The 25,918-nt window shown below is 39.1% G+C and overlaps 3 protein-coding genes across 7 annotated transcripts in view; 1 reads left to right on the top strand and 2 right to left on the bottom strand.

The window, feature by feature from the left end:
- Nucleotides 1-872: 872 nt before the first annotated feature.
- On the bottom strand, nucleotides 873-2,139 carry LOC120423593 (lipase 3-like). The gene is made up of 2 exons (XM_039587455.2): nucleotides 1,512-2,139; nucleotides 873-1,452 (listed from the first exon to the last, which is right to left on the bottom strand). Exons 1-2 carry the CDS (start codon nucleotides 2,121-2,123, stop codon nucleotides 904-906), a joined length of 1,161 nt encoding a protein of 386 aa, XP_039443389.1. The 5' UTR covers nucleotides 2,124-2,139; the 3' UTR covers nucleotides 873-903.
- Nucleotides 2,140-6,754: 4,615 nt separating this feature from the next.
- Nucleotides 6,755-8,862, bottom strand: LOC120423560 (phenylalanine--tRNA ligase beta subunit). Its single transcript, XM_039587411.1, has 2 exons — nucleotides 8,646-8,862; nucleotides 6,755-8,574 (listed from the first exon to the last, which is right to left on the bottom strand). The coding sequence occupies exons 1-2, from the start codon at nucleotides 8,701-8,703 to the stop codon at nucleotides 6,857-6,859; spliced, it is 1,776 nt and encodes a 591-aa protein (XP_039443345.1). The 5' UTR covers nucleotides 8,704-8,862; the 3' UTR covers nucleotides 6,755-6,856.
- Nucleotides 8,863-14,452: 5,590 nt separating this feature from the next.
- The window catches only part of LOC120423554 (ankyrin repeat and KH domain-containing protein 1-like), a 78,544-nt gene continuing 67,078 nt past the window's right edge, over nucleotides 14,453-25,918 (top strand). For 4 of the 5 annotated variants that reach the window (XM_039587402.2, XM_039587401.2, XM_039587400.2 and 1 more), the window contains exon 1: nucleotides 14,454-15,352. In XM_039587402.2, the coding sequence (XP_039443336.1) occupies nucleotides 14,741-15,352 (612 nt within the window). In that variant the 5' untranslated portion in view covers nucleotides 14,454-14,740. Of the gene's footprint in view, nucleotides 15,353-25,918 lie in introns of all 5 variants that reach the window. The other variant, XM_039587399.2, reaches the window with a different exon arrangement.

The following is a 25,918-nucleotide window of genomic DNA, read 5'->3' as shown; positions in this document are numbered from 1 at the left end:
AAGTTATCTAAAAGTATCACAAAACTAAAACCGTGCCCTAATTATTTATTGAAAATTATTTTAAAAAAACGAAACTATTGGCACTACGCCCCCCGGGGCATGGCCTTCCTCTAACGTGGGATTTCTGCTCCAGCGCCTCTGACGAGACAGGAGAAACCGGGACCGACGTTTTACTTCACCATCCGATAGAAGCTCAGTGGATAAGGCGGGAATCGAACCCGCGTCTCATAGCATCATCGGGATCGGCAGCCGAAGCCGCTACCCCTGCGCCACGAGACCCACACAAAATTATTTTAAATGACAGTTAATTTTTTGTATAATTTTGGTTTCCCCCTTAAAAAGTATTTTTATATTAGCCTTACCTTGAAATAGAAAAACACATTTAGAAATAAAATACAAAAAGTATCTTGATAAAAATGTTTTAATTTTAAAAATATTGTTTGTATATTTTTTAAATTTTACTTTAGGGTTATCCTGTCGTTTTATCGAAAGGGGAAACACATTGCAATTCGATCCAGACTTTTGATCATGTAGGTAAATAAGATTTAATTGAAACTATAGTACATTTTATTACGTTTTTTCAAATTAATTGAATTTAATGCAAATAATTTTAGTTTGTTTTCACACAGATTTAAGTACATAAAACATACATTAAACGTTGTTTAAGTCAAACATCATAATTTATTTAAACAGAATTGTAGGATACGAATCCATAAACCTAGTTTTACGTGTATATAAGTTTGCAGATTTTTGCAGATATTTGAAAAAAAAATTGCAGATAACTCAAAATTTCATCTGGCATCCCTGTTCCGAGGGGGAAACCTGTCCTGCACAGAAGCCCATCGACAGCTTTAATTAATGGACGGAATGAGTAGAGTAGGGTGACCAACTTTTTCTTTATTTCTAGGTTAGGTTTTCGTACTGCTCAACAATGTCGATGACTTTCTCATAGAGTCGAATTTTGGCGTCCACAGCGTAAGTGAAGTCCAGATGGTTCCACTTCCGGTCGGAAACCGGAAGTATTGCGACCAGATTCCCGAGCTCCCTTGCCAAAAGATGGACATCACTGATAGCGGCAAGCCAGTCATTTTCTCCGTAATGTAACAGTACCGGCGCCGTTACACGATCCAACGGGTACTTTGGAGGCAGGATCGATCCGTACCGGACCAGATTAAGGGCCCAACCGTAGTCAAACTGCCGGAAGCTACCCGAATTGATGTTGTGAGCGTAGTGGACCAGTTGTTTGACGGAAGCTCCGGCTGGAGTATTTTCCAGGATGACCGGGAGCGAACTCCGGTTTAGCTGAGCCGAATTGAATCCACCAATCAGAAAGAGCGTGTTGGCGCAGAGTTCAACCACCGGGGACGTGTCCTGGCAGAACTTTTGCCCTCCCAGCGCCAGCATACTATTACTTGGCAGGAACTCATTGGCTCCGAGCATTCCGGTGATCCACTACAATCATGAGAAACTGAATGAATAGAAAAACCTAACCTCAAAACCCCCAACCTCACCTCGATCTGATCGACAAACGGCGCCAAAACCCGCAGAAACGGTGACTGCAAGTGACCCATAAAAGCCACCGGGGCCAGCGCCTGCATCGACCGGATCTTCCCGTTGTACTCCGGCCGTAGCGAAGTCATCACGAAGAACGCCGTAGTGCCCTGCGAGTGGCCAACATAATGCAGCGCCGATTCCCCGGTTACCTGCAACGCGTAGTCGACCATGGCCGGCAGATCGTACAGCCCGATCTGGTGCCAGCTAAAGTCCCAGAAGGTTTCGTCCCTCGCGGGATCTAGCGCTACGTGTCGTCGCGAGTGAGTGTTACCACGAGCGTTACCCAGCCAAACGTCGTATCCGGCATCCGCAAATAAGAAGGCCAGGGAATGTCCCGCTCCCAGTACGAGCCAGTCGGTTGACGAGCAGAGTAGGCCATGCTGAAGAAACACAACTGGTCGGCTGGAGTTTCCGGGTGTTCCTGGGATCCGGAACATGGTTAGTACGTAGCCATCGGAGGTAACGGTTTCATGCTGCTCTACAGTGTAACCCTCAGCGGATATCAGGTCAACCGTAGCAAACGTAGTTCCGATACAGAATACTACCAACAGAATGCGCAACAGGATCATTTCAGAACGAAGGCTAATCCGAAACTAAACTTGGACGGAGGGACCATTTCCAAATATCTCATATCGAGTGTCTATCAGAGGCTGTAAATCAGACTGGAATCTGTTGTGAAACAATTTTTGATATCTTATCAAACCGAATTGCTTTCGGACATTGAAGCAAGCCATGCGCTACCGTTGAGATTGTAAACAAAGAATGCTGTAAAACTCGGAAGGAACAAAATTTCGTTTTAATTTAATAAGAACTCTTGGAAGGTTTTTCCAAGGGGCAGGAAACTCCAAGTATAATTAATTAATTTAAGAATACTTACGTTATTTTAATATACTTGTTAATATACTAACGAAATTCGAATCACGAGACCACCTTAACTTTACGCTTCTTGGCTTTGACAGTTCGTTTCGTCCGTTTGCTTGCCTGTGTTTTTGTTTACGTTGAGCACGAGGCTGAGCATTAAAATTTTCATGGCAGTTTTTTTAGTTTTATCACAGATTTAATGCTGAAAATTGAATACAAACGACAGGGTTCACATGATAGAACCACCATTCGATCACTCAGCTGTAGCCAGACAGCATATACACTTTTTTAAATACCGAAAAGGGAAATTCCTCGGTCTGGGACAATTTTACCTATAGGTACTAAATCGCCGCAGCTTTTTACCTCGTGGGTTCCGTGTCAAGAGCCCAGTTAATTGAGAATTGATTCTAGAATGTTTCCCAAACCCTTGAAGAAATTTGGCACAACCCGACGGTTCTGTCGTTTCTTCTATAGAGTAATCTACATGCGTATGTACACTGAAAGAAACCAACATAGCAATCTCAAGTGATTTTCCACGTGAGAGTCTCCAAAAATCTACACAATAAAAGCATGTGCTTTTCCTTTGAACCGGTTATGTTTTACATGTCAAATGGTCTTGAAAACCATTTGAAACCAGCTGATCATAAGCGAATAATCATTCATTCTTGTTTCACCTGCTTTTCACTTCAGATTCAAATGAATTTCATATCGATTTGCCCCATTCGACATTGCCTTTGATTTTAAAGTGAAAAACACGTCAAATTGAAATGTGGCGAAAAACTTTCCATTATTAAGATGGCCACGGACGATGTTGGTGGAAAAATTGCTTTGCGGAGAGAAAAATTATTTAAGACAGTTTCCTGAGATTATTTTTTAATAATTGTTCGTATCTTACAGGTAAAATCAAAAGAAACAATAGAGCTGTTTGAAATTAATGCTTATTATTTTTCCAGAAGATCCGGCTAGAGGTCCTTTTCGAAATCTGCTCCTGATCCGAATCTGTTAGCCCGGACCACTTGCAGTGCTGGTGTTTCTTTAGATTCATCATGGACAACGGGCGGGCTACGGATCTGCGAGCTACCGGATCGAGAAGAACAAAATGATTGTCTTGGTGCCATTTTGCTCGGCCAGCTTCAACCCGTTCCCGAACGACCTGACCTTGGTGATTCTCCGGTTCGGCAGGACGTACTTCTTGAGTGCCTCGGTGCACGAACTTCCCGATAGATCAGCATAACGCACGCCAGGGAAGTGAAATGTGTGACTTACGTAATTTACATAAAAAATTGAAATAAAAGCTATTTATAATTGAAACCGTATCAAAAAAAATAAAATACATGATAAGAAAACCCCTCTCATTATATTACTCATTTGAAAACAAATGGAAAACTATTCGATTTACACTACAAAACCATTCAACATTAATGAGACAAGCATTGCGAATTCATGTGCATCGTCTCATGAGGTTAACGTGTTTTGCTTTTGAATTTACCGCGTCGTGCGTTCAGAATTTTCGAAGTGATTTGCACGTGACAATCACAAGCAAAGTCGTATGGGGCAGATTCACGTGTAAAACATGTGATATTGCTATGCGCCTTTCTTTCAGTGTATTGCGTGTATGTACACGAAAAAGATTGAGGTTAAATTTTGTCCGGCCAGCAAAATCAAATGGTGCGCTAGTGTGTGTACGCGAAACGTCATAAAGCTCTATTTGGCCCCCACCCTCACGCAGAAAAATATTTTGTAGAATCAGCCTGTACGAGGTTTGATTCAACAATTTTTTTGTTGAATATAATCAACGCCGATTTTGCGTTGAAACAAACCGTGATTTTCTCAATTCCACAAAAATCTTTTGTTGTTTTGAAAAAGTTGCTTTGGCGTTTAGCGTTGATTCAACAAAATTCTTGATTTTCAAATCAACAAAACGTTTTGTTGATTCAAATATGCCTTATTTTTGTGCGTGCTATTAAAAAATAGATTTTATTTACAGAGCCTTGTGCAAAGTTCTTTATCATACTGGTCATGTGTAACATAACCACCTGCATCTTTTTCCACTCACCTTTTGTTCAGCTTTTTCCGGAAGCATCGCAAAACACTGCTTATTGTGGAGCGGTCGTGGCTGAATGGTTACGATGTTCGCTTTATAAGCGAATGGTTCTGGGTTCGATACCCATCTGCTCCCAACGAGAAAGTTCTGGACTCATTGAATTTGGAATTAGTGAAAAAAACTACAAGTTCACGGCGGGGTTCGATCCCCTGTCCTTAGGATTGGCAAGCAAAATGCTTTCCACTTAACCGTGGAGCATTGGTAGCTTGAGGAGGAATTAGACTGGTATAGTTGAATCCAAGAATCGGACTTAGAATCACATTGAATGCAAGTTGAACATCAGAACTCAAAACAAGATTGCATGCAAGATTGCAAGCGCAGTTGAAATTGAATCTAAAAATACCTCGCTATAAATAGCCTGGGCGACTGATAGAATTCATCCAATAAGAGATGAGAAGAATTAAAAGAATTCCCATTAGAAATGAGAACACACGAAGAATTCGAACAACAATGCCAAAGGTCGCCTAGGGTGGATCCTCAGACCATTCACCTTCCCAAAAACCGTCCAACTCCAAGCGAAACTTACTTGAGGATACCGTGGAGATTTTCCCTTAATACTCTTAAAAAAGTGGAGCATCAACACTTCCCGTCTTCCAATTCCCTTTCCTTGTCCCTGGTGCGCGGTGGAGATGGGAGCGGCCGGCAATGGACGGCTGCCATGGTGGTGAGAATCTGGTTCAGGTTGCAGCGACCTCAAATTTAAATCATTAAATTTGTCCATTTTTCGAACCTCACCACAGTTCTGACCATGCGCGCTTACGCAAGCATAAATAATTTTACCCGTCGACTCGCGTTGCGCGACAAATAATTAAGCTTATGTACAGGTGTGGATCATGAGTCATCCTCACCTGAAAAGCCCTTTATTAAATTTCGCCAATTGTTAGGCAATCAATAAAATGGTTAAGCTTTCAATTATGAATGTGCGATGTTATTCCACAGGGGAAATTGGGGGTGTGGCTTAACCAAATTCATTGGCATGTTTGTTCAATGGAGAATTCGACCTTCTCATTATTGACTTACATTTTTTGAGAATATTTGAGGAACATAATTTTGATATTCCAATAACATAATTTAAAGTTTCACGACAATGGTTCGAACCCATGACTTCCGATTTTGAGGTGTACTCACTACACCATACGGAAAGTCATGAAGAATTGCAGAGGTCTGCATAATTTAATTCATGAGGTTCATCGATGCTTCTCATCGAAACGGACCACTTTTAGTAGAACAAAATTTAGTAGAGTTTTCGGGGACTGACTATAAAAACCCCAAAATTCTTGAGGAGGCCAGTTAGTTCCAGGATTAGTTCCAGTCAGTTCCAGCCAGCTCAACTCCAGTCCAGTTCCAGAAGACGCCCCAGACCAGCCGGACCCGCCAGCAGCCACCAGTAGCAGAGGCCCCAGTCCAGCCGGACTTAGCGGTGGAGGCCGCGGTCCGCCGGGACTTAGCTGTTTGAGAAGTCCGCCGGGACTTAGCCGCCGTGAAGAGTCCGCCGGGACTTAGCTGCCGTGAAGAGTCCACCCGGGACTTAGGAGTTCGGGGGTCTGGCATGGCTCGGCGTAGAGGTCTGGAGGACAAGTCTGGCTTCAACATAGAGAACTGGCTCGACGAAAATTTTAATACAAAGTGATGTGATCGTGCGCGTAGAAGTTGAAAGTGTTACCGCAAAAATGTAATCTTCAAAAAGTGTAATATACAGATAAGTGATGTTTACTGATCTGTTTTGACTCTACAAGTAAATATCACAAAAATCCTGAAAGCCTAAACCGCTCGGGCCGTTCAAGGTGGAATTGGTTCTATTCCCAATTATCGATTCCTCGGCAACTTGGGCTCAGACAATCATCACATCACATGGCGAAAATCCAGTCTGCAATCCGCTAAAATCACCGTCTCCTAGCGAAGCGAAGCATCGCAAAACACTGCTTATTCACTTTTCTTTTCACATCTTTATAAATATTATTTGCCTAAACGACAACGGAAAACTGCTCCGACGAGATTACCGATTCTCCAAACCGACGAAAACAACAGAAAATTTACGCACTCCATCGTCTTCAAATTTTCCCGCCAACATCGCATTTGCAGGTTGGAAAAGCAATTTGACGTTTTCGTTGGAACAGGCGGAAACTGAAACAGCGCTGGAGCTTTTTTCCCAAACTTTGAACTTTTCGGGAAGTATAACTTTAGGCGTTTTTGTTTTATGAACAGGAAGCTTCTCTTTGAATAAAATGCGAATAATATTGTTATTTTCAGCGCATTTATTTGCTCAACTTTCGAAACCAACTGCGAATAAATTACTAAAGCATATTACTGCCGCAGTCGTCGCTAAAAAAATGCACTTCAAACGAAATACTCCATGTTGAACTCGACGACCGAGCAGGGCGTGGTCAGCTCGAACGCGGTCAGCACCGTCGGATGCAGCACGCCGATGCGGCCAATGTCGGTGCCCTTGTACACGATGGCGGCGCACCGTCCCGGGAAGTAGGACGGATCGTCCACCGCCCGCAGGAAGTAACCCTGCTCCTTGTCCCAGGGCACCTCCAGCAGCTGCATGACGCGATCCAGCAGCCCGTGGACGACCTCGAAGCCAGCCGTTTTGTTGCAGTTGACGGCGCAAACGCGACGCTCGTTCTTGGCCCCGACCTCGGCCTTGGAGTCCGCGAGGACCACGTCGGACACTTCAAACAGCTTAAGCGGAAGGGGCATTTTGCGGTTTGCGGCCAGGGTTTTGAGCAGTCCGGGGATGAGCGTGGTACGCACGACTTGGAACTCGAGGGTTTTCGGGTTGGCGATGTGAACGGCTGGGATTTTTTCAATGTCCTGGTTCAGCTTGACGGCGATGTCGTCCCGCGAGCACAGCGTGAAGGTGAGGCCTTCGGTGAATCCGGCTTGGGCAATTTGCTCGCGGAGTTGCTCGGTCAGTTTGTTTAGCGGGTATTGCCGGGCGATGTGCATCGTGGCCGGGAGGGTCTTCGGGATGCGGTTGTAGCCGTACGCGATTGCCACGTCCTCGTAGATGTCACACACGTGCAGCATATCGTGCCGGGTGGGCGGGATGAGTACTTCCAGCTGGTCCGGGTTGGAGGCGTTTTGCGTGGTTGGAAGAAGGCGGTTCAGCATTTTGGCCAGCGCGTCGGCGCTTTCGTCGATGCCGATGTAGGCATTGGCCTTGGCCGCAGAAATGGTTTCCTTCCGGAAGGCTAGTTCCGGGTACTGGACCGGGGTGGTGCTGCCCGGGTTGACCACGTCGCACGGTTCCACGGTGAACGGATTGGCGCAATGCGCCGAAAACATGCAAACGATCGTGTCCAGCACGATTTTGGCCTTCGTCAGATCCGTCGCCGTGCACTCGATGAACACGTTCCGCGTCTCCAGCTTGATCTTCGAGTGGTCCCCGTTGATGATCGGCGGCAGCGAAAGAACAACTCCGTTTGCGTCGTAAATTACCGGATACACCGGCGAGTCACGAATGATCGGCAAATAAGCCTTTAGCTGGGCGTGCGTCGAGTAAAACTCCATCAACTCCTCCGCCGTCATCGCCTTGTCCTGGTTCAACGGAACAAATTTAATGTCCTTCGGCGCCTTGGCATCGTAAGTAAACGGTCCCATCAGCGTGTCCAGTTCGTGCGTCCCAATAGCCACCAACGCACGCTTCCGGCAAATGTTCTGGTGCAACTTGTCCTGCAGATCGATGAAACTCGCGTACGAATCCTTCGTAAAGGTCACATCGCGCAACACGGCCGCCACAGCAAACGGACGAATCTGCTTGGTAGCCTCCGTTATAACCAGTTTCTGCAGATCCCCCTTCGCCGGTGCAACCGTTTTAAACTCCGGGAACTTCATCTTCCCCAGAAACACCTGCAACCCCTGAACAAGCCCCTCCAGACACAGCAGATCGTACCGGTTGGCAGGAATATCGATCCGGTAAATCACATCCTCCGAAGCATCCTTGGCCGCATCCACCGCGCCCTGCTCTTTTGTGATTATCTGTTTCTCCATCGTGACCTCGTCCAACTCAAGATCAAACTCGCAGCACAGCTTCTGGAACTCATCGTCGGCTGTTCCGAACCGAAAAATAAAAGAACCGGTCACAAACACACAAGAAAATTAACCTCAACCGACAACTTACTGTAAGTTTTCCCCAAAGCTTTGAACAGCAGGTCGCGCTTCACTCCGACGGTCGGCATTGTTGGGCAGGAGTTGGTCCGTTTTTAACTCAAGCTTAATCTGGTTCTTAATCACCGGCTAGAGCTCCAGGATGATGCAGGAATCTGATTCACCGCAGCAGCAGCAGCAGCAGGCACCGGAATCGAAGAAGGGAAGAGAGACTGCCACGCACTGACTGAAGGCAGATTACAAAACAAAAACATGTCAAAATCACGCGATGCGGGAGCCCGGATCAAGTTCGGGTGCGAGGGGTGATTCGTGTGAAGTTAGGGTGAAACTCCATATCCTACACGCAAAATCCAGATAACACAGATCTGTGTAAAATTTGACACAGATCGCCCAAAACCTGGAATACACAGAATCTGTGTAAAAGCCTTGTACACAGTTCTGTGTTCAGCCGTTGTCTGTCAAATCTGTGTAATTTTTCAACCATCAATCTGTGTAAAATTTTACACAGATCTGGGTAATTTTTATCGCACCTGGTTTTTTGCCGTTTTTATAATTAAAACACGATTTTCGATTGATTTTAAAAATAAAACATCATTTATTCTCGTTTATTGACCTAATAAATATACTAACAAAATATTTTTGGCCACATTTGATGCACTTTTGCCCGTTTTGTGACTGTCGATTATCGTAATTTTTGGGCTAGAGTTGGCTTCTCCCGATTAGCGACGAAAACAACATAACAATGACGACGAGGATGACGTCGTAAAGTGCCACCCAAGCTGGCTTCCGGAACCTGTGACCACTTTTACTTTTACCAACAAGAATATTTCGGAAACTAAGAAAGAAAAATCAAGGATAGGTTAGGTATTCAGAGTTTCTAGAAACATTCTTACCAGGTTCCACAAACAATCATTTCATTGGGTACTGGTTAAAGTTTGGAAGATGGCCAAAGTCTGAAACAGTAAACTAATTTTAAATAAAGAAATAACTCAATTAGAGAAATAAAACTTACCAGCTTGACGAAGAACTTTAATGGCGCCTGATAAAAAATGACAACTGTTTTTTACACAGATTTGAAAGAACGGCTTTTTAAAAATCTGTGTATTTTTTTACACAGATCTGTGTAAAAAAATTACTCAGATTATGAAAGCTAGAACTGAACAACAATCTGTGTAATTTTTTTACACAGATCTGTGTTATCTGGATTTTGCGTGTAAAGTGCTAGGTCTATTTTTATGTACAACGATTAAATCAATTTCTGAACACTTTTTTTATTTTAACGCTTAAATAATAATTACAAGACAACATTTTTTTATGAATCAACTATGGTCTCCTTGTATACAATAACATAGATTGTTATTAATTAGTCTATGTTAATAAGCTGTCATGACCTTTTATGTCAAGAAGGGACGTAAATTTATTTTTTCGAAATTGATTTAAAAATTTATTTTAAATCCTTTGTGGTTGTCGTCCAACTAAACTTAAATTAGTGATATCAATGCTCACAACGATAAAACTTGTTCAATGACCTCTAGACAATGACCCTTTCAACGACTGTAAAGGATTTGAAATGGATTTGAAAATCAATTTGAAATAATTAACCTCGCGGGCCTTGTTTAAGGCTGGTATGCAGATCGGAAGGAAGGGGGTCAAGAAACAGCTTCACGAACAGCAGAACAAAGGAGAGGGAGAGATTTCTTGGGGCGTTTCTTCACCCTCTCTGGCTTGCTTTCGCAGCCGCTGCTGCTCGTTTGATTCTTTTCTTGACCGATTCCTTCCGAAGTGCATATACGGCTTTACAGAAAAAGACCAAGGGACCATAGTTGATCCATTGGAGAAATGTTGTCTTGTCAATTTTTTTTCACATTATAGGCATTATCGAGAAATTAAAAGTGAGAGTGTGTGCAACATGGAGTTAAACTTTCTGTGCAGTTGCTATGAAGGTTCCCATGGCAGTCCGAAAAGTTTAACTCCATGTTGCACGCACACACTCACTTTTAATTTCTCGATAGGTTTATGTCGCCCCCCTTCAAATTTGATCTAAAAAATAAGGGGGCAAAAAATATTATTCCAAACAAATATTATAAAAAAAATAAAAAACAATCTAAAGAAGTCAAGAAATTAGATAGCATTTTTTATGATCCTCAATATTTCTAAGAAAGTTTCAGATTTATATTTGAATACACTTTTTTTTAAATTTCATGTCTTTAAAATAATTTTAAAATGTTTTGTAAAATATTTGAATGAGGGGCACAACAACGCAAAAATGGTTTTTTCGTAGAAAAGATTTGAATCCAAATTTCGTTTTAATAAATTTTATCTTGTCTTTTTGATTTTTCAAACTAGAATTGGGTACTCAAGCCCTGTGTCAATTTTTTTGTACAACGGTAAAAAATATGATTAAAAACAATTTCTGATCACTTTTTTTCATTTTAATGCCAAAAAAAATTTACAAGTCAACATTTTTCGATGGATAAACTCCCCTTGGAACGAGCTGTCAAGTAGGAGCTTTTCTGTCAAGAAGGACCGCTAGGTTAATTTTTCAAAATTGATTTAATAATCCATTTTAAACTCTTTGTGGTCGTGCAAAGGGTCATTGTACCCAGAAAAATAAGCTTTATCGCTTTAAACCTTGCTTTAAACAATAATATCAGCAATCTAAGCTTCATTTTAGGACCCAATTAAAACTTGCAACGACGCAATTTTGATATTTTTTTTTTAGTTTATGGTGTCGGAATTCAATTTCAATCGACAGTTTGTCGTCAATTTGTGTCAATACAATTTTGTCCAAAACAAAATAAAAGTAAATCAATTAAACACATCTTTGAAAGCAATCTTTGAATTTCTTTCTTAAAATCAAGTTATTTGAATCTTATTTGCAACACTTGTTTATGTATTTGTTTACTTAAATTAATCTATTAAAATAAATTTTATGAAAAAAAAATGTTTACTGTTTTTTACTTTCACTAACATTAGTTCCGGCCCGCCTCTGCTTTAGAAAAATCAGATCTGGCCCGCAGGGCCAAAAGGTTGGGCACCCCTGATTTAAAATAAAGTAACATAAGAAAAATCTGTGGCATCAGCAGTGCCCGTTTATCAAGTCCCGTCAACCTGTCAAATAATAGACTACATGAATCTCGTGACGAAAAAACGCATTATGAAAAAGACGCCATGTATATTTGCCAACGAAAAGCGAATCACAACAAAACTTCCCTCCACTTGCAAAAAGTGCCATGTACATTCGGCGAAGAAAAATGAATCTTAACAAAGCTTCCCCTCCAATGACAGCAGGGTGATATGGGAGCGATATTTTATTACGAAAAGGTCAAATAAACCAAATTTCCAGTTTTTGCTTTTTGGGTGTTTTCATACCGCCTTGAGTCAGGGGTATTAAAAAACACCCAAAAAGCAAAAACTGAAAATTTGGTTTATTGGACCTTTAAAAAAAACCCCCAGAAATAATGTTTTATTGAATATGGATGATCAAGTATCAATAAAAGCAACGTTTTTTATCGTTTGCTTTGATTAGAACATCGTCTTTTGCTTTTATATTTAAATTAGACTTGCAAAATGATGCTCAACCAGGGTTGCGAATGAGCGAGCGCTCACGGAAAGCTTGCTCGCTCCAGCTGGAGCGTGAGTTTTTATCAGGTAGCTCGTGCTCGCTCACGCTCACCGGAGCGTTTTGCGCTCACGTGAGCCGGTGAGCCAAAGTAGGTAGTTGTTTTTTCCTGTTGAAGCATCTGCCTGTTTGAAACAAAGTTTCTAGAACTATCTCAGCACAGGCAGCAAAAACAAACAAGAAAGTGGTCGAACAAACAAAAGTAGGCAATGAAACGGATTTGATCAGTGAACCGAAATTTACGTTCTATTTAAAATCTAGACATTTTTCGAACAAGGAACAAAAAACTAAATTCATAATGTAAACATTCATTTACGTGAAGAGATGCACTGTTTGTTCACAAATCAAATCCATATTGGACCATATTGTATTGTTGTTATGTACAAAAATATTGACAATTTATGTATATTTTATTTATTTTTAAATAATCTTTTAAACAGTTACAATCATCCATGTTCAAAAAATCATAAATAACTTGTAATTGAATATATACTTGTTGGAAGAAGAGCCAACCTTTTCGTGGTGAAAAATATTGACAATTTATTTGATTTGAGTCAAAAGGGTTATTTCAACCCTTAGGAATTTTGAGGCATATATTTAAAAATAGAACTGTTTCAAAAATGTTACCCTTTTTTCTAAAATGTTTGCCAAATAAAGACTAACCTTATAGAAATGATTAGCCGTTTCTTATCACTGAATCACTGAAAGATTTAATAAACGGAATAATTTTTTTTTAATGGTAGCTCATTCTGACCCGCAATCTGGAAATGTAGTCAAAACACTGATTAGGTACATAAAAACAGTTTAATGTTATATTTTAATCAACAAAGCATTTAACCTTGAATCGAACTTACCAAAGCATAAATCCTCTTGAATCCATTCATTGTTTTGTAAGTTTTTCTAAGGTTTCAAAAAAAAAATCAAATCATTCGCTCTACAGCATTGCCTTGGCGTTCTCGATTACGAGATTCCTACTCCTATTCTAAGGTTAACAGGCCCTTTTATTTAGGCGTCTATGCCCCTCCGCCCTCTCTGCTACAGTACCCAAGTAACATTTTTTTCCAGGAGTTCTACAAGAGCTCTTCAAGTTAGCTACAGCATAGCAGTTTGGACCGCGGTAGGATAAAACTCTCTTCAAGTACTCTTCCAAACTCCTGAAGAAGTTTTGAAGAGAATTTTATCCTACCGCGGTCCAAACTGCTATGCTGTAGCTATCTTGAAGAGCTCTTGTAGAACTCCTGGAAAAAATGTTACTTGGGTAAGGCCTTTATTTAAAAACATGATTGATGAAAATAAGCTATTCCAATTCATATATCATAAAATTTGTTCACAAAGTCATATTTCCACAGCCCTACTGCACCTTACGCAAAAAATCCATCTAGAATTAAAAAAAAAACTTTCTCAAAAACGTTAAATGATTAGCGATACGTCCAAAATGAGCGCTCCGTGAGCGAAATATGAGCGCGAGCGCGAGCGTGGAGCAAACGCGAGCTGAAAAAATCGGAGCAAACGTGAGCGCGGGCAAACGTGAGCTAGCTCGCGCAGCGCCCCTCCTCACGAATGAGCGAAAAGTGAGCGCTCATGAGCGCGTGAGCGCGTGAGGAACGCAACACTGTGCTCAACATTCAATACAATTTTCTCAAAACGCGTGGTTTGTACATGATGCTTTTTGAAATGTTGGCGGCGAAATTTGGATTTTTTATTTTCGAAAATGGATGATTTTCTCATCAAATTCATCCCTACAGTGGAGATGCCCTAATACGTCACCATCAGCTACCCCTCGTTCGGTTATGGTTTTGACAACTCGCTTGAAATCAAATCACGAGCGCAAAATTTTCTCTAGCCGGAAACGGCTCGCTTGGGAGCGTTCTTTTATTACGTAATGCAAAAATCTATTTTTTTATCTCTCGCTCCCCCCTCCCCTACTCGTTACAAAATTTCCATACAAATTTTATTTTTTTGTATGGAGCACAACTCGGCCCCCTTTCCTCCAACTGCGTTACGTAATAAAATAACGCTCCCTAATAACATTTGAAAACGGCGTCCACGGGTCAGTCAAGTGAAATTACACAACACACAAAATGTTAAAAACTGTAGTATTTTGTATGAATCGGCCAAAAAAGTTTTTAGATTTCTGTATTAAAATTTGACATTGGTCACGCGCCATTTTCAAAAGGTAGTCGCGCACCCCAAGAGAGAGCCGCAGCCCGTCGTCGTCGGTCGAAGAACAGTTTTGCGGACATCACGCAGTAGAGAAGGCACCCGAAGTGAAGGCAAAGTGCAAAAGAATCGTCTCTGAAAAGAAACCTTTCTCTGCTGGTCCCATTTTTTTTTTCTTCTCCGTTCGGAACCGTTTTTTCTTTCTTCCGGAGGTAATTTTCCACATCGTTCGGAGTGGGGTTTGTCGGTTTGACTAGTCGCGCGGCGGAACCGATTACGTGGGTGGTTGACGCGGGGCGGATTGGCCGACTCCGGAGTTGGCCAAGATGCAGAATGCGGAACAGTCCTCCGGCAGCAGCAGCCTAGTGAAGAACCGGGGGTCAAACCAGCAGCAGCAGCAGCAGGCGACGAGGGGGGCAAGTGGGGTAAAAAAGGTGAATCAATCGAATAATTCGAAGGCCCTGCAAAAGCAGCCTACTTCGACGTCGACGTCGTCATCCAATAATCATCATCAGTGTGGTAGTGTAGTAACTAGTGTTAGTGGCAGCAGCAGCTGCAGTGGTGTTGGTAATAACGGAGTCTCAGTAGGCACTGGGAACCCGTCGAATCCGAAACAGCAGCAGCAAAATAATTTGTGTCGTGTTCAGCAACCGGAAGTAGCAACAGCAACGACGGCAGCTTCACCTCCCGCCGCCGGAAGTGGTCCTAGCAATGCTAAAACAATGTCCACTTCGGCGACCAGCAACAACAACAACAACAACTCCACCACCTCCGCCAACAATTCCGGAACATCCGGTGGGAGCGGTGGAGGAACGAGACAGCAGCAGCAGTCCAGCGGCCACTCGTCCCCGGCCAAGTCCGACACGGAGACGACGTTCTCCGAGTTCCAGCCCCGCGTGTCGGACTCGTCGGAATCGGACGAGGAATCGGTGTCGGAGGTAATGTTCTGCCAGACAAGAAGAAACGACAATCCCGTTCGTTTTTTTTTTTTTTTTGTTAATTCCATTCGTTCTTTTGCGGATTTTTTTCCTCCTCCTTCTCGAAATCGGTGTCTGCTGCTTTGTGTGTGGCAGCTGGACGGACCGACCAAGTTTCCTTTGTGTTTGTGTGTGAGAGCGTGAGTGAGTGTGTTGTACGTGTGTTTGCACACCTTCCTCCCCGCCGTCACCCGCTTTGGTCGGCGGCGAAGGAGCAGAGGGGATGGTCTCGTAACTCTGGGGTCAATCTGTGTGGAAGGTTCTTGAAAGAATAAATTTTACAAACGTTAGGTTTTTGATGGAAATTTATACGATAGCCTATTGGATGCATAACTTTTTTTTGTCTGACGAAGATATTATTTTGAATTGATTAAAACTTGATTGGTTTACTCAATAAAGTTGGCCAAACTAAGATTTCCTTGAGTCATTGTTGCTGTATCGTAGATACCTTAACAACCACGTCAGTTGTCATAACGACCCAGTTCTAGGTACTTGAAATTAACGTCTGTGTTTGGGAAACGATTTTACGTTGGTAACGTCAAAATAACACAATTCGGCTGAGCTGTGGCAGATTTTCTCCGAATACATTCCCAGGTTCAGGACCTGTAAGGCCTCGTACATTATCACGAAGTATGGAGTGCAAGGTGTCTTGATCCTCGGTCTTAATCTGATCGCAAAATAAGTTAATAATAAAAAAAAAAACGTCAGAATAAGGAAACTCGTCAGAATGGCGTTGAATAATGTAGTTCATGTCAGTTTAGTTCATATCAAGAAGTACTGGAAATTGAATGATAGGAAAAGGTTTCTAGGTACTTGAAGTTCACGTCCGTGTTGGGGAAACGCTCTATCGGTGGTCAATTGGATGCAATCAAGGTACTTTAAGTTCTCGTCGGCGTTAGGGAAGCGCAATTTGCTTGGCTGCTCTAAGCAATTTGAACATATTTTTAAGGTTTGCGGAGCCGTTTTTGAGAGTTTGATAGCAAATTGCTGACAAAATTTTGAATTGAACGGTGCATAAATTGTGCTATTTTTTAATTGACTGGACGAAGATTAGCGTTTGAAATCTCATCCTCCTTTTTATGCCCTGCGGCCAGATCAGGAAGTCATTTTAAGCAACTTTTGCTCTTCGAATAACCTTTCTTCTCTTGTTTATTTTTTTATTTAGGGTATTTTAACCATTAGTGGACCCCCTAGTAAAGCCGAAGCACATTTTTCAAAAAAATTAAATATTTTAAGCACGTTTCCATAACCCCTTTATACAAAACAATGAAATCTTAAGTCTTTTGAACAATTTTGACTATTTGTTTGATCAGTTATTTGTTTTTGAGCAGAAAAATAGCCATTTGAAAAAACAAGTTTTTTTGCCTGTTATGGACCCCCTTTTCCTATAGTGGACCCGGGTCCATAATCCGATTATGGACCCGGGTCCACTATAGGCAAGCTGTTATTTTTATACCAAATTTCAACGATATTTGATGTTTTGATGCATGGTGTAGGTCTAATGATAGATATAATGAATAAAAGATGGATTTTGTTCACTTTTCATCATAAACAAATATGTTTTGTTAACAAATTTGGCTTTAAACAACAAAAAAACCTAACAGACATTTAAACACATTTATTTCCGAAAAAGATCAGAGAAAACGTTTCAAAAACCACTGTAAACATAAAAATAATTAAAAAAAGTAATTTTGATGCAAATTTTTCCATATTAATTACATAAATGGTTGACCGAAACTAAACGATAGATTTGTTTATACAGTTGCTGATAAAACCACGCATGTTCATTAAAAAAATGTTTTGTTTTTGATTTATTATTATAAAATATCATTTCAAACTGCAATTATGATGCATTAGTTAAGAACAATTAACTATAGTTTTGATTAATTTTAAATTCTTACGGCTTCAGCATTTTTGGTACTTTTAACATGAAAACAGCTATATTTATACTCATTATTCAAAAAAATATGCGTTTAGGTTGATAACAACAAGCATTCTTTGTATGTTTAAGAGAAACTTTTGCTTAAATACACAGTTTTCTTAATTTTTGAAGGTTAAATTAACAGGGGTCCACTTTTGGAAAAGTTTGGATTTTCGTTGTCCTATATTGGACCCCCCTAATTTTTGCTCGAAAATGAGCAGTTCTTCGCTTTATTTTAGTAAAGTTCCTAAAACTTACATTATTTCGACTTGCTGAAGTTAAATAATCAGTCAAAAAATGATTGGATAGTTAATTCAATGATAAAACATAAATGCTGTTTTGTTGTGAAAATGCTAGTGGCCATGGCTGATTTCAGATGTCGAACTCAAAACACTTATTTTGGTGAAAAAGACAATTCAATGCCAGTCAACATTGTTTTAAATGATGCTGAACATGCCAAATAAAATATTTGTAGACAGCAACACGCTTGAAATTGTGATTTTATTGATTTTTTCATCAAAAACCCTTCAGAGGGTCCACTATAGGAAAGGGGTCCACTAATGGATAACGTACCCTATTTTTTCATTCAATTTCTAGTATTTTAATTTTATTTTTCTTGCTTATGTTTCTTGTTAATGTTTGTTTCTGATAGTATTTGGCTTATTCTACTGTCTCCTATAATTACTTTTTTTTATTTTTTTTTATTTATGTCTTTTTTTATTTTTTTCTACTTTTAAAATTGTCATTGAAATTGTAGAAAATTGTGTAGTGGCATAGACTGGGACATTACAAAATTTACTACTTACTTATTTTTACCAAAATTTTAGAGTTGACCCCTGAAAAAAAGCATTTTTGAAAACATTGATAAAGTCTTATAAACGAGTCAAACTTCCAACCAAGGGTCCTGGTTTTTTACTCAAAGATCAGAAATCACTCACGACCAGGAATGGAATAATCGCAAAACAATCAATTTCGCTTGCGAACTCTCTTCACCCGCGAAAAGAGAGAGGAGACGCAAAAGAAAATCGCTCCCGAAATTTTCCAAGAAAATCAATCTGCTGTTGATTTTTTGTGAATTTCCTTGTCAGCACCACCTAAAAATATTTATTTCACTTTGTTTACACACATTGGCCATCTACAAAATGTGACAGGTCATTTTTCGACGTGTGACGTTACACTTGCAAGTGAAGTAGTGAAAAAAATGTTCCGCCGAATAATCAAGATGATGATTTTTTTAAAATCCCTTTTACCGATCATTCGTGCGCGAGAGAGGAGAGCCATGCTCCCTTCGGATTTTTTTTCTCTTGATGAACGTCCAAAAATTATCTTTTGATGATGATTATTCCATCGCTGCTCACGACCATTCGTGTGTAAACACGACTCGCTAGCTGCCAGCGACTTGGTCAATCGCTTCACACTGCGATACAAATACTTCGTGAATTTCTTCGTCTACTTCGTCCGACGCTCCGAGTCACAAACGAATATGCTCAGAGAGGAGAGGATCTAACAAAATACCAGCGCGGCGCTCTTTTGGTCTACACTGCCACAGTTTGCTATCAAATGTGTTTCAAATTTGCCAAATATGTTTGAAAACATTGATTTCAAGCAGTTCCCCTCGTAACAACACCATTTGCAAGATGGTTGACGCTCCACTTTTTTAAAGGGAAAAGGGAAAATCTCCAGAGCAGGGTTGCCAGGTTGCCAGATAAATCTGGGAATGCCAGATTTTTCAAGTGTCAGCCAGAATAAAGATTCAACCTTCTCTGTGCCAGATATTGACAGATTTTGCCAGATTTTTCACTTAATGCCAGTTTTGAACAACTTTCTGATAAAAATGAGCGAATTTTATTGAAAATCATAAAATTTAGAATGAGTTTTGCTTAAAGTGAATGTAAATTCAACATTTTTAGGCCATTTTAATTAGTTAAAACATTTGAATTCTACAAACTTTTGAATTAATTCATATTCTACCTCATCTTCATTATTCAGAATTGTAAGATTTTTGTCTGCCAGATTTGTCCAGATTTTTAATCGATACTTTGCCTGATTTTTCAAATTTTGACCTGTTAACCCTGATCCAGAGTATCCCCAAGTAAGTTTCGCTGGGAGTTGAACGATTTTGAGAAGGATAATGGTCTAAGGAGCGTGATAATGTAGATGAAAATACAAATGCACCTATGAGTTATGCAAATGTATTAATCTTGCCCGAATTTTGGGTTCTATACCACTCTAGTTCCTTCTAATGCTCACAAGCCTTAAACGGTTGTGTGGATAGCATTTTGTCTTTCCAATCCAAAGGACGGGGATCAAACCCTGCCGTGATTTAATCGATTTTAAACATTCCAGTATTCTTTGAGTTCAAAAACATGATCGTTGGACTCAGATGGGAATGAAACACAGGACAAGACATCGCGAACATCGTAATCAGTCTATATTTTCCCTTCTGGATTCGATTGCTTAGTAAAGTAAACCATTCCTAAAGTAAGGGAAATATACCCATTTTAATCACTCTAAGCCGTTCGACCAATTCTCATCACTTTGCCGTTTTCCGCAATTAAATCAACATTTACAGATATTTCAACAATGGAGAGTTGCTTGCTCACTTTAATTCGAGCTATTTATAACTTAGGAACAGTCAAAAACACTTTTTGAAAGCCGTAATTCATGAACAAAGTGCTGATAGGCCGATAATAGAAATAGGCTGAAAAAGGGTATAGTTCCCCTATCTTGTAACAGGGTTGCCAGATCATGATCTACCTATTCCAGGGGTGCTCAAAGTTTTTAGAGGCCGGGCCAAATTTGAAGCCCAAATGAGCTTGCGGGCCAAATTTGCAAAATAAGTAATTTAAATAAACGAAATTCCGTTATTTTAATTTAAAATAATTGAAAATACATCTTTAATTGTTTTTTGAACATTTTCTTTAATTCGAAGTAAGGCAGTTTCAAATATTTTTCAAAGTTTATGTCACTTCCCTTCAAAATTGGTTCGAAAAATTCAGGGGGCAAAATTTTTTTTTCACAAAACTGGAAAATTTCGATGGAAATAGAAGTCTAATCAACTCAAAATAATCTAAAATTATTTTTTCTGCATTGATAATATTATTTAGCTTGTTTGGGCTCGTTTAAAAATATTTTGAACTTTTATGAAATTACTATGTTTAGCACCACAAAATCTTTTTTTCTTCCAAAAATAAAATTTTCTTCAAAACTTAGAAATTTTGGAAATTTATGATTTTGCAATCAACTTGACAGGTATATAATGAATTTTAAAACAATTTTTTCATTTAAAATTTAAGCTGAATGTACTTGTGATTTTAATCAAATTTTTGTGTTTAGATTTTATGTTTTAGGAACAAGTAAATATAAATTCAAATCATTATTAAAAAAAAAGGAAGATTCAACAAAAAAACATTTTAACGAAAAAACATTATACATCGAAAATTCACTAACATTCAAATTACTTTTGAATAAATAACCCGAACATTCTCAAATGATACCAAACGCAGAGGAATGCATTTTTAATTGATTTCAGTTGATTGCACTTATATTTCTGTTGATTTTTTGAGGTTTTTTCAAAAATACATTTTTGCCCTTTTATTTTTTGAGCCAATTCTTAATAATTGGGTGAGGAGAGGGTTGGTCGATAAATTGTAAAATAGTTGCAACAGCCTTATTTCTTCGATTTTAATATTTTGTCTGACTTGTTATCCAGCTGTCATGAGTTCGAAACCCGAGGGAAGGTTTCTAAGTACCGTAAACCGGGGTGACTTTGATAGGATTTCAATTTGTTTTTAGAATATTTTCCAACAGGTAAGGTTTTTCTCAAGATTATTATTCTTAAAACATGTATTGGGGTAGGCCACACAAAGTCCATGCACTATTTTGAAAAAAAAGTTTTTTCAATAGTGTTTAGAAAAATAGTTACGTTAAAAATTCTTGGTTTTAATTCCGGGGTGACTTTGATAGTCATAGTTTTTCTTGTTAAAATCATATTTAAGATGTTCAAACCTTATTTGTACGTTAAATGTACCATCACTAAAGTAGCTGATTAGTTTGTAAGAAAAAAATCAATGTTTATATTAAGTTAACTAAGTTTATAAGCTTTTTAACAAAATACATATAAATTTTAGGTAAAATTGTTACAAAGTCGGAATTTCGCCTGAAATTTGTTAAAAATAGTTTTGTTTACAAAATTATCGATTTATATTGCATTTTATACTGAATTCGAAGCACGAATCACAAGTTTTCACATTTTACATGAAATTTGTTCAACTGAATTTGCCTATAAATTTAGAGATTTTTTTTAATTGTGTTTCAAAAACACATATTATTTATTATTTACAAACTTATTTAACCTTCTCCTAGTGGAAAATTGTCCAAAGAATCCGAAAATGCATTCCGTTTTCCGATTAAAAATCATGTTCATTGAGAAAATCATGACACTTTGAGAAGTTTAAAATAATAACTTTCATCCACATTTTCTTAACTATAGTTAACTAACTTTATAAACTTTTCAAAAATTTATGAAAAGTTCTTCATGAGGTACTTTGAACACTTATCTACCACGGTCAGTATGTTTCTGAACCATTCCTTACGTATTTTAATTGTACTCTTCATTTTGCGGAAAAATCGCAAACCTATCAAAGTCACCCCGGCTATCAAAGTCACCCCGTTTTACGGTACACAGTAAGTTTAAGGGTCAGTTCATGAAAGGGTCATTATGACTTTTAAATTAATATAGAATACTATTATTCTTGCAATTATTAAAGATTTCTACGTAAGTGAAATTTAAACGTTTTATAAATATTTCCAAAAATGTATTATGAAAGTTTACTAGTTCTACTCACTTCGAAACTTGTGAAATTGTTTCAATTATTAAGATCTTTGAACAACATATTTTTGTCCTTAATTGGGTATCAAAATATTGAAACCTCATTATTTTTTACTAACAAAAAATAAAAAAAGATTATCATAAAAAAGTTCAAAATGAACCTTGATTTTGGAAAAGTATAGAATCACTTGACAAGTGGTCAACGGGCCATTTTACATTATTATTCAAAATGGGTCCGCGGGCCACAAAAAATCACCTCGCGGGCCACGTTTGGCCCGCGGGCCATACTTTGGTCACCCCTGACCTATTCGGTGTAAAGATTCATATAATGACATGGTTTTGCCATTTACTAAGATTTGATTGTCTGTTAAATACAATTTCAAAATCTCATCTTTCAACACTATCCACATCCAGTGTCTGGTTGTGTGTGGCCTGCACGATTAAATTCCGTTTATTTTATTTAGTTTTTTTTCTCACTGCTCCACCATCACCGTCGTCGTCGTCGTCGTTTCTTTCGTTTCGCATCGTTCGTCGAAACTTGGTTTCGCCAGCCACCATTACAAAATATCTTCTACATGGACTCTGGAGAGCGAAGAAAGGAATCTACTTTTCTGATGTTTTGCTGAGTTGCTGTTCTCGACGACGCGTCGATCGATTTTCTTTCTTGGCTCGAGAAGCGGATTTTTCGCCGATTTTTCCTGTATCCTACTAAGCATGGAAGAGGGCTAATGTGTGATATAACATGAGCCAGAATGTAGAGAATACTCCAAAGTCGTTGGCTAGAATGTTTTCGAGGAAATGGCTTGATTTGGGTAGCCTGGTGACAGACAGTCGGGTTTCAGTTTGTTCTGTGTTTTTGTAAGTCAGGGAAGTGTTGCCAATTTCGTTAGATCAGACAGATAGTCGACAGAAATGCTCTTTTTTAAAAAAAATAATATAATACAAATTGTGGAATGCATAAGGTTTTTTTTTTGTTTTGCCTTTCTTGGAATAAATCCCATTTCTTTATAATTTAAAAAAAAAAAACTATGAAAAGATAGAAAATTGGACATGATGTTTTAAAGTTATGAGCACCTAGCTTATATTTATATACTTCGTATTAACTTTCTAGAAACCGATTTTCAGACATTTTGATGAAAATAATAACCGGTTTTCATCATGCCACACTTATGGATATTGACTCGAGAATCCATCACAATGAATCATGGAGTAAAAATATTTGGCAACCCTATTCGAAAGTACGAGTTCTTGAGTCACATTACGAACATTTGAAGCTCAAACAAATTTAGATAAAATTACTTTATAAGCGTAACCACTTCAATTGTGATTGCATAACGTTGTATTATATTTAGACTGGAACATCTAGTTCTTTAAAAACTCTGGGCACAATTAATGTTTACAAATCTCGTCAGAAAACAATGATTCGTTCTAAATTTGTCAACCTTTGTTAAGTTATCATACAAATTCAAGTTTTGTACCACTTCACTTAAGTTAAGTAATAATAGTTTTTTTGCAGGGTTGCCATATCTGCACTATTAATTTCTTATTGAAAAGAATTTGCTAATATTTTTATAACATTTTATAAAACGGCCAGATTGATTTCTATTCAATGTTTTACCAAATTTTCTTTAAAACCAAACTGATCATTAGTTGGACCAGGAATTAGGAAAATTTGGGAAAAATTTGAGATTTCGTTTCCCTACAACTTCCCATTTGTATGGTCACCCTATAACCTATTGATCATTCAATTTAAGCTAGCTACAGTCGAGCAATTGAAATTAATGAGTTCTCTATAAGTGCTGGATATCTCAAGCCGAGAAGTTTTCTTAACCCTCTACAACCCAACCCAGCGTTTAGACGGGCTTCGATTTAAAAAATCGCTGAAAATCCATTTTTCAACCAATTTTTGATCTTTCAAAAGAATTGGAAAAAAGAACTCTTAAAATTTTAGAAAATTTGTGGGTTGGTAGTTTTACTTGTTTTAAGTGACTTTGCTAATGTTTTTAAAAATGTATTTTTTTGAGGGGTCAACTTTGGCTGTGTTTTTTACCTAAAATTTAAGTAAAAAGAAGTATGCAGTTTTCTAGTCTCCCAGACTATGCATCTACGCATTTTTTTACAATTTGAATGATACTGATGCCATTTTATTACATAAAATATGAAAAACAAGCAAAAAATCGAAAAAGTTACTGTAAAAACATGAAAAAAAATAGTAAGGCAAAATGTAATGATAGGAGGTGGTAGAATAGGTCAAATACTACCAAAAACAAACAAGATAATTACAAATTAAAATACTGAAAATAAAACAAGAGATGTATAGTTTTTCGTAGAACAAAAGTTGCTAAAAATTACCTCCCGAACAAGGGAAAAATAAAGATTTTTACAGCCTCAGTACTCTGGAATTGAACACAGCTTTCAAAACAAAGAGATTTAAAAAAGTTAAGAGGACATTAGAACAGGACAAACAAATAAACTCGCACTTTTTGACAGTTTGGTAGTTTGCTTGCATTTGTTTGTAGAAACGTCAGCCTGCATACATATTGAGTTGTTTGTCTGTCAAACTGGCAAACACGAAAAAGTGCTAGTTTGTTTGACATAGTCAAATTCCCGCTTTAGTATGCAACTTCTTTTCGTTGAATTTAGCACTAGCATAGCTGTTACTCCGTTATTGAACAGTACCTTCAAAAATTGGTCTGTGGACCACAGTTGAAGAGTACAGATCAATCATCAACACTTCGCAACTCTCAAATGCTCCGTATCTTGCTAATCAATACCGGCGCTGGCTACGACCAGTAGAAAGATCACTGTGAAGTGGATAGGAATGTTAGTCCGACACTGGCTGCGTCTTCGACAAAGTATCACGTGAGATTTGAGATATTCCTTTCGTTGGATTTTCGTTTAAAACCAAAAATAGATTCATTTACGATAACCATTGGAATGGTCAGGCCTACTGCGTAAAGTTAAACGCTAATATGATTCGTTGAAATTGGTTTAGCTTGAGAACGAAAGAATCTACGTGGGGATCTCCTCAACCGAATGACTTCATTCTCTTTCAGGTTTTGATCTGATTGATCATTGGTTTTCAATGTATGAGCAAGGGCGTCTATGTGAAGTATCGCTAAATCTACAACAGTCTTCGCTACTAAGTGTCCAAAAACTTTCCATAACAGATGAGACAGTACTGACTAGTGACCGACGACGACCACCCAATGTTTTGATGGTCATCACGACCGTGGTTGGCACCACTGCTGCCCCGTTCGTACGTGCCCTGCTGCTGTACGTACGTATACGTCGTTCCATAATAAACTCTGCTCGCTGCGGTGTATTGGTACCGGCAAAGTCCACCAACATCTCACGCATACTAGCATCCAGTTTAATACCGACACGGTCCACCGTCGAACGCAGCGAAAGAGGTATGAAATTTTGCTGCCTCTGCGCGAGACACGACGACCGTATGTTGTCTTTCAGGTTCGTCTTCTTCTAGGCCGCCCCACCGCTAATGTTATTCCTGCATTTCCCTTGAAAATGTTGGTGTCGAGCCGACTTTCACACCCGAACAGGGGCGCTGCGCTGGGGTGTTGGTGCGGTCCAGTTTGGTGACCACCAATTTGGACTCGCTGGTGAAACGACCTTCCGGCAGTGTTGCCAGCCGATTGCTCAATCCCATCGCCGTGAAGATCTGACCGTCGTCGTCTGGTCGGTCTGATGTTCCGTCGTCGTCGTCGCCGTGGATTGTCCTGTATGTGGGTAGTAGTGTAGTTTGGGACATCACACC

Source organism: Culex pipiens, chromosome 1, assembly GCF_016801865.2.
Source record: "Culex pipiens pallens isolate TS chromosome 1, TS_CPP_V2, whole genome shotgun sequence".
Taxonomy (NCBI): domain Eukaryota; kingdom Metazoa; phylum Arthropoda; class Insecta; order Diptera; family Culicidae; genus Culex; species Culex pipiens.
The sequence above is the reverse complement of the archived record's forward strand: the minus strand, read 5'-3'. Positions and strand labels throughout refer to the sequence as shown.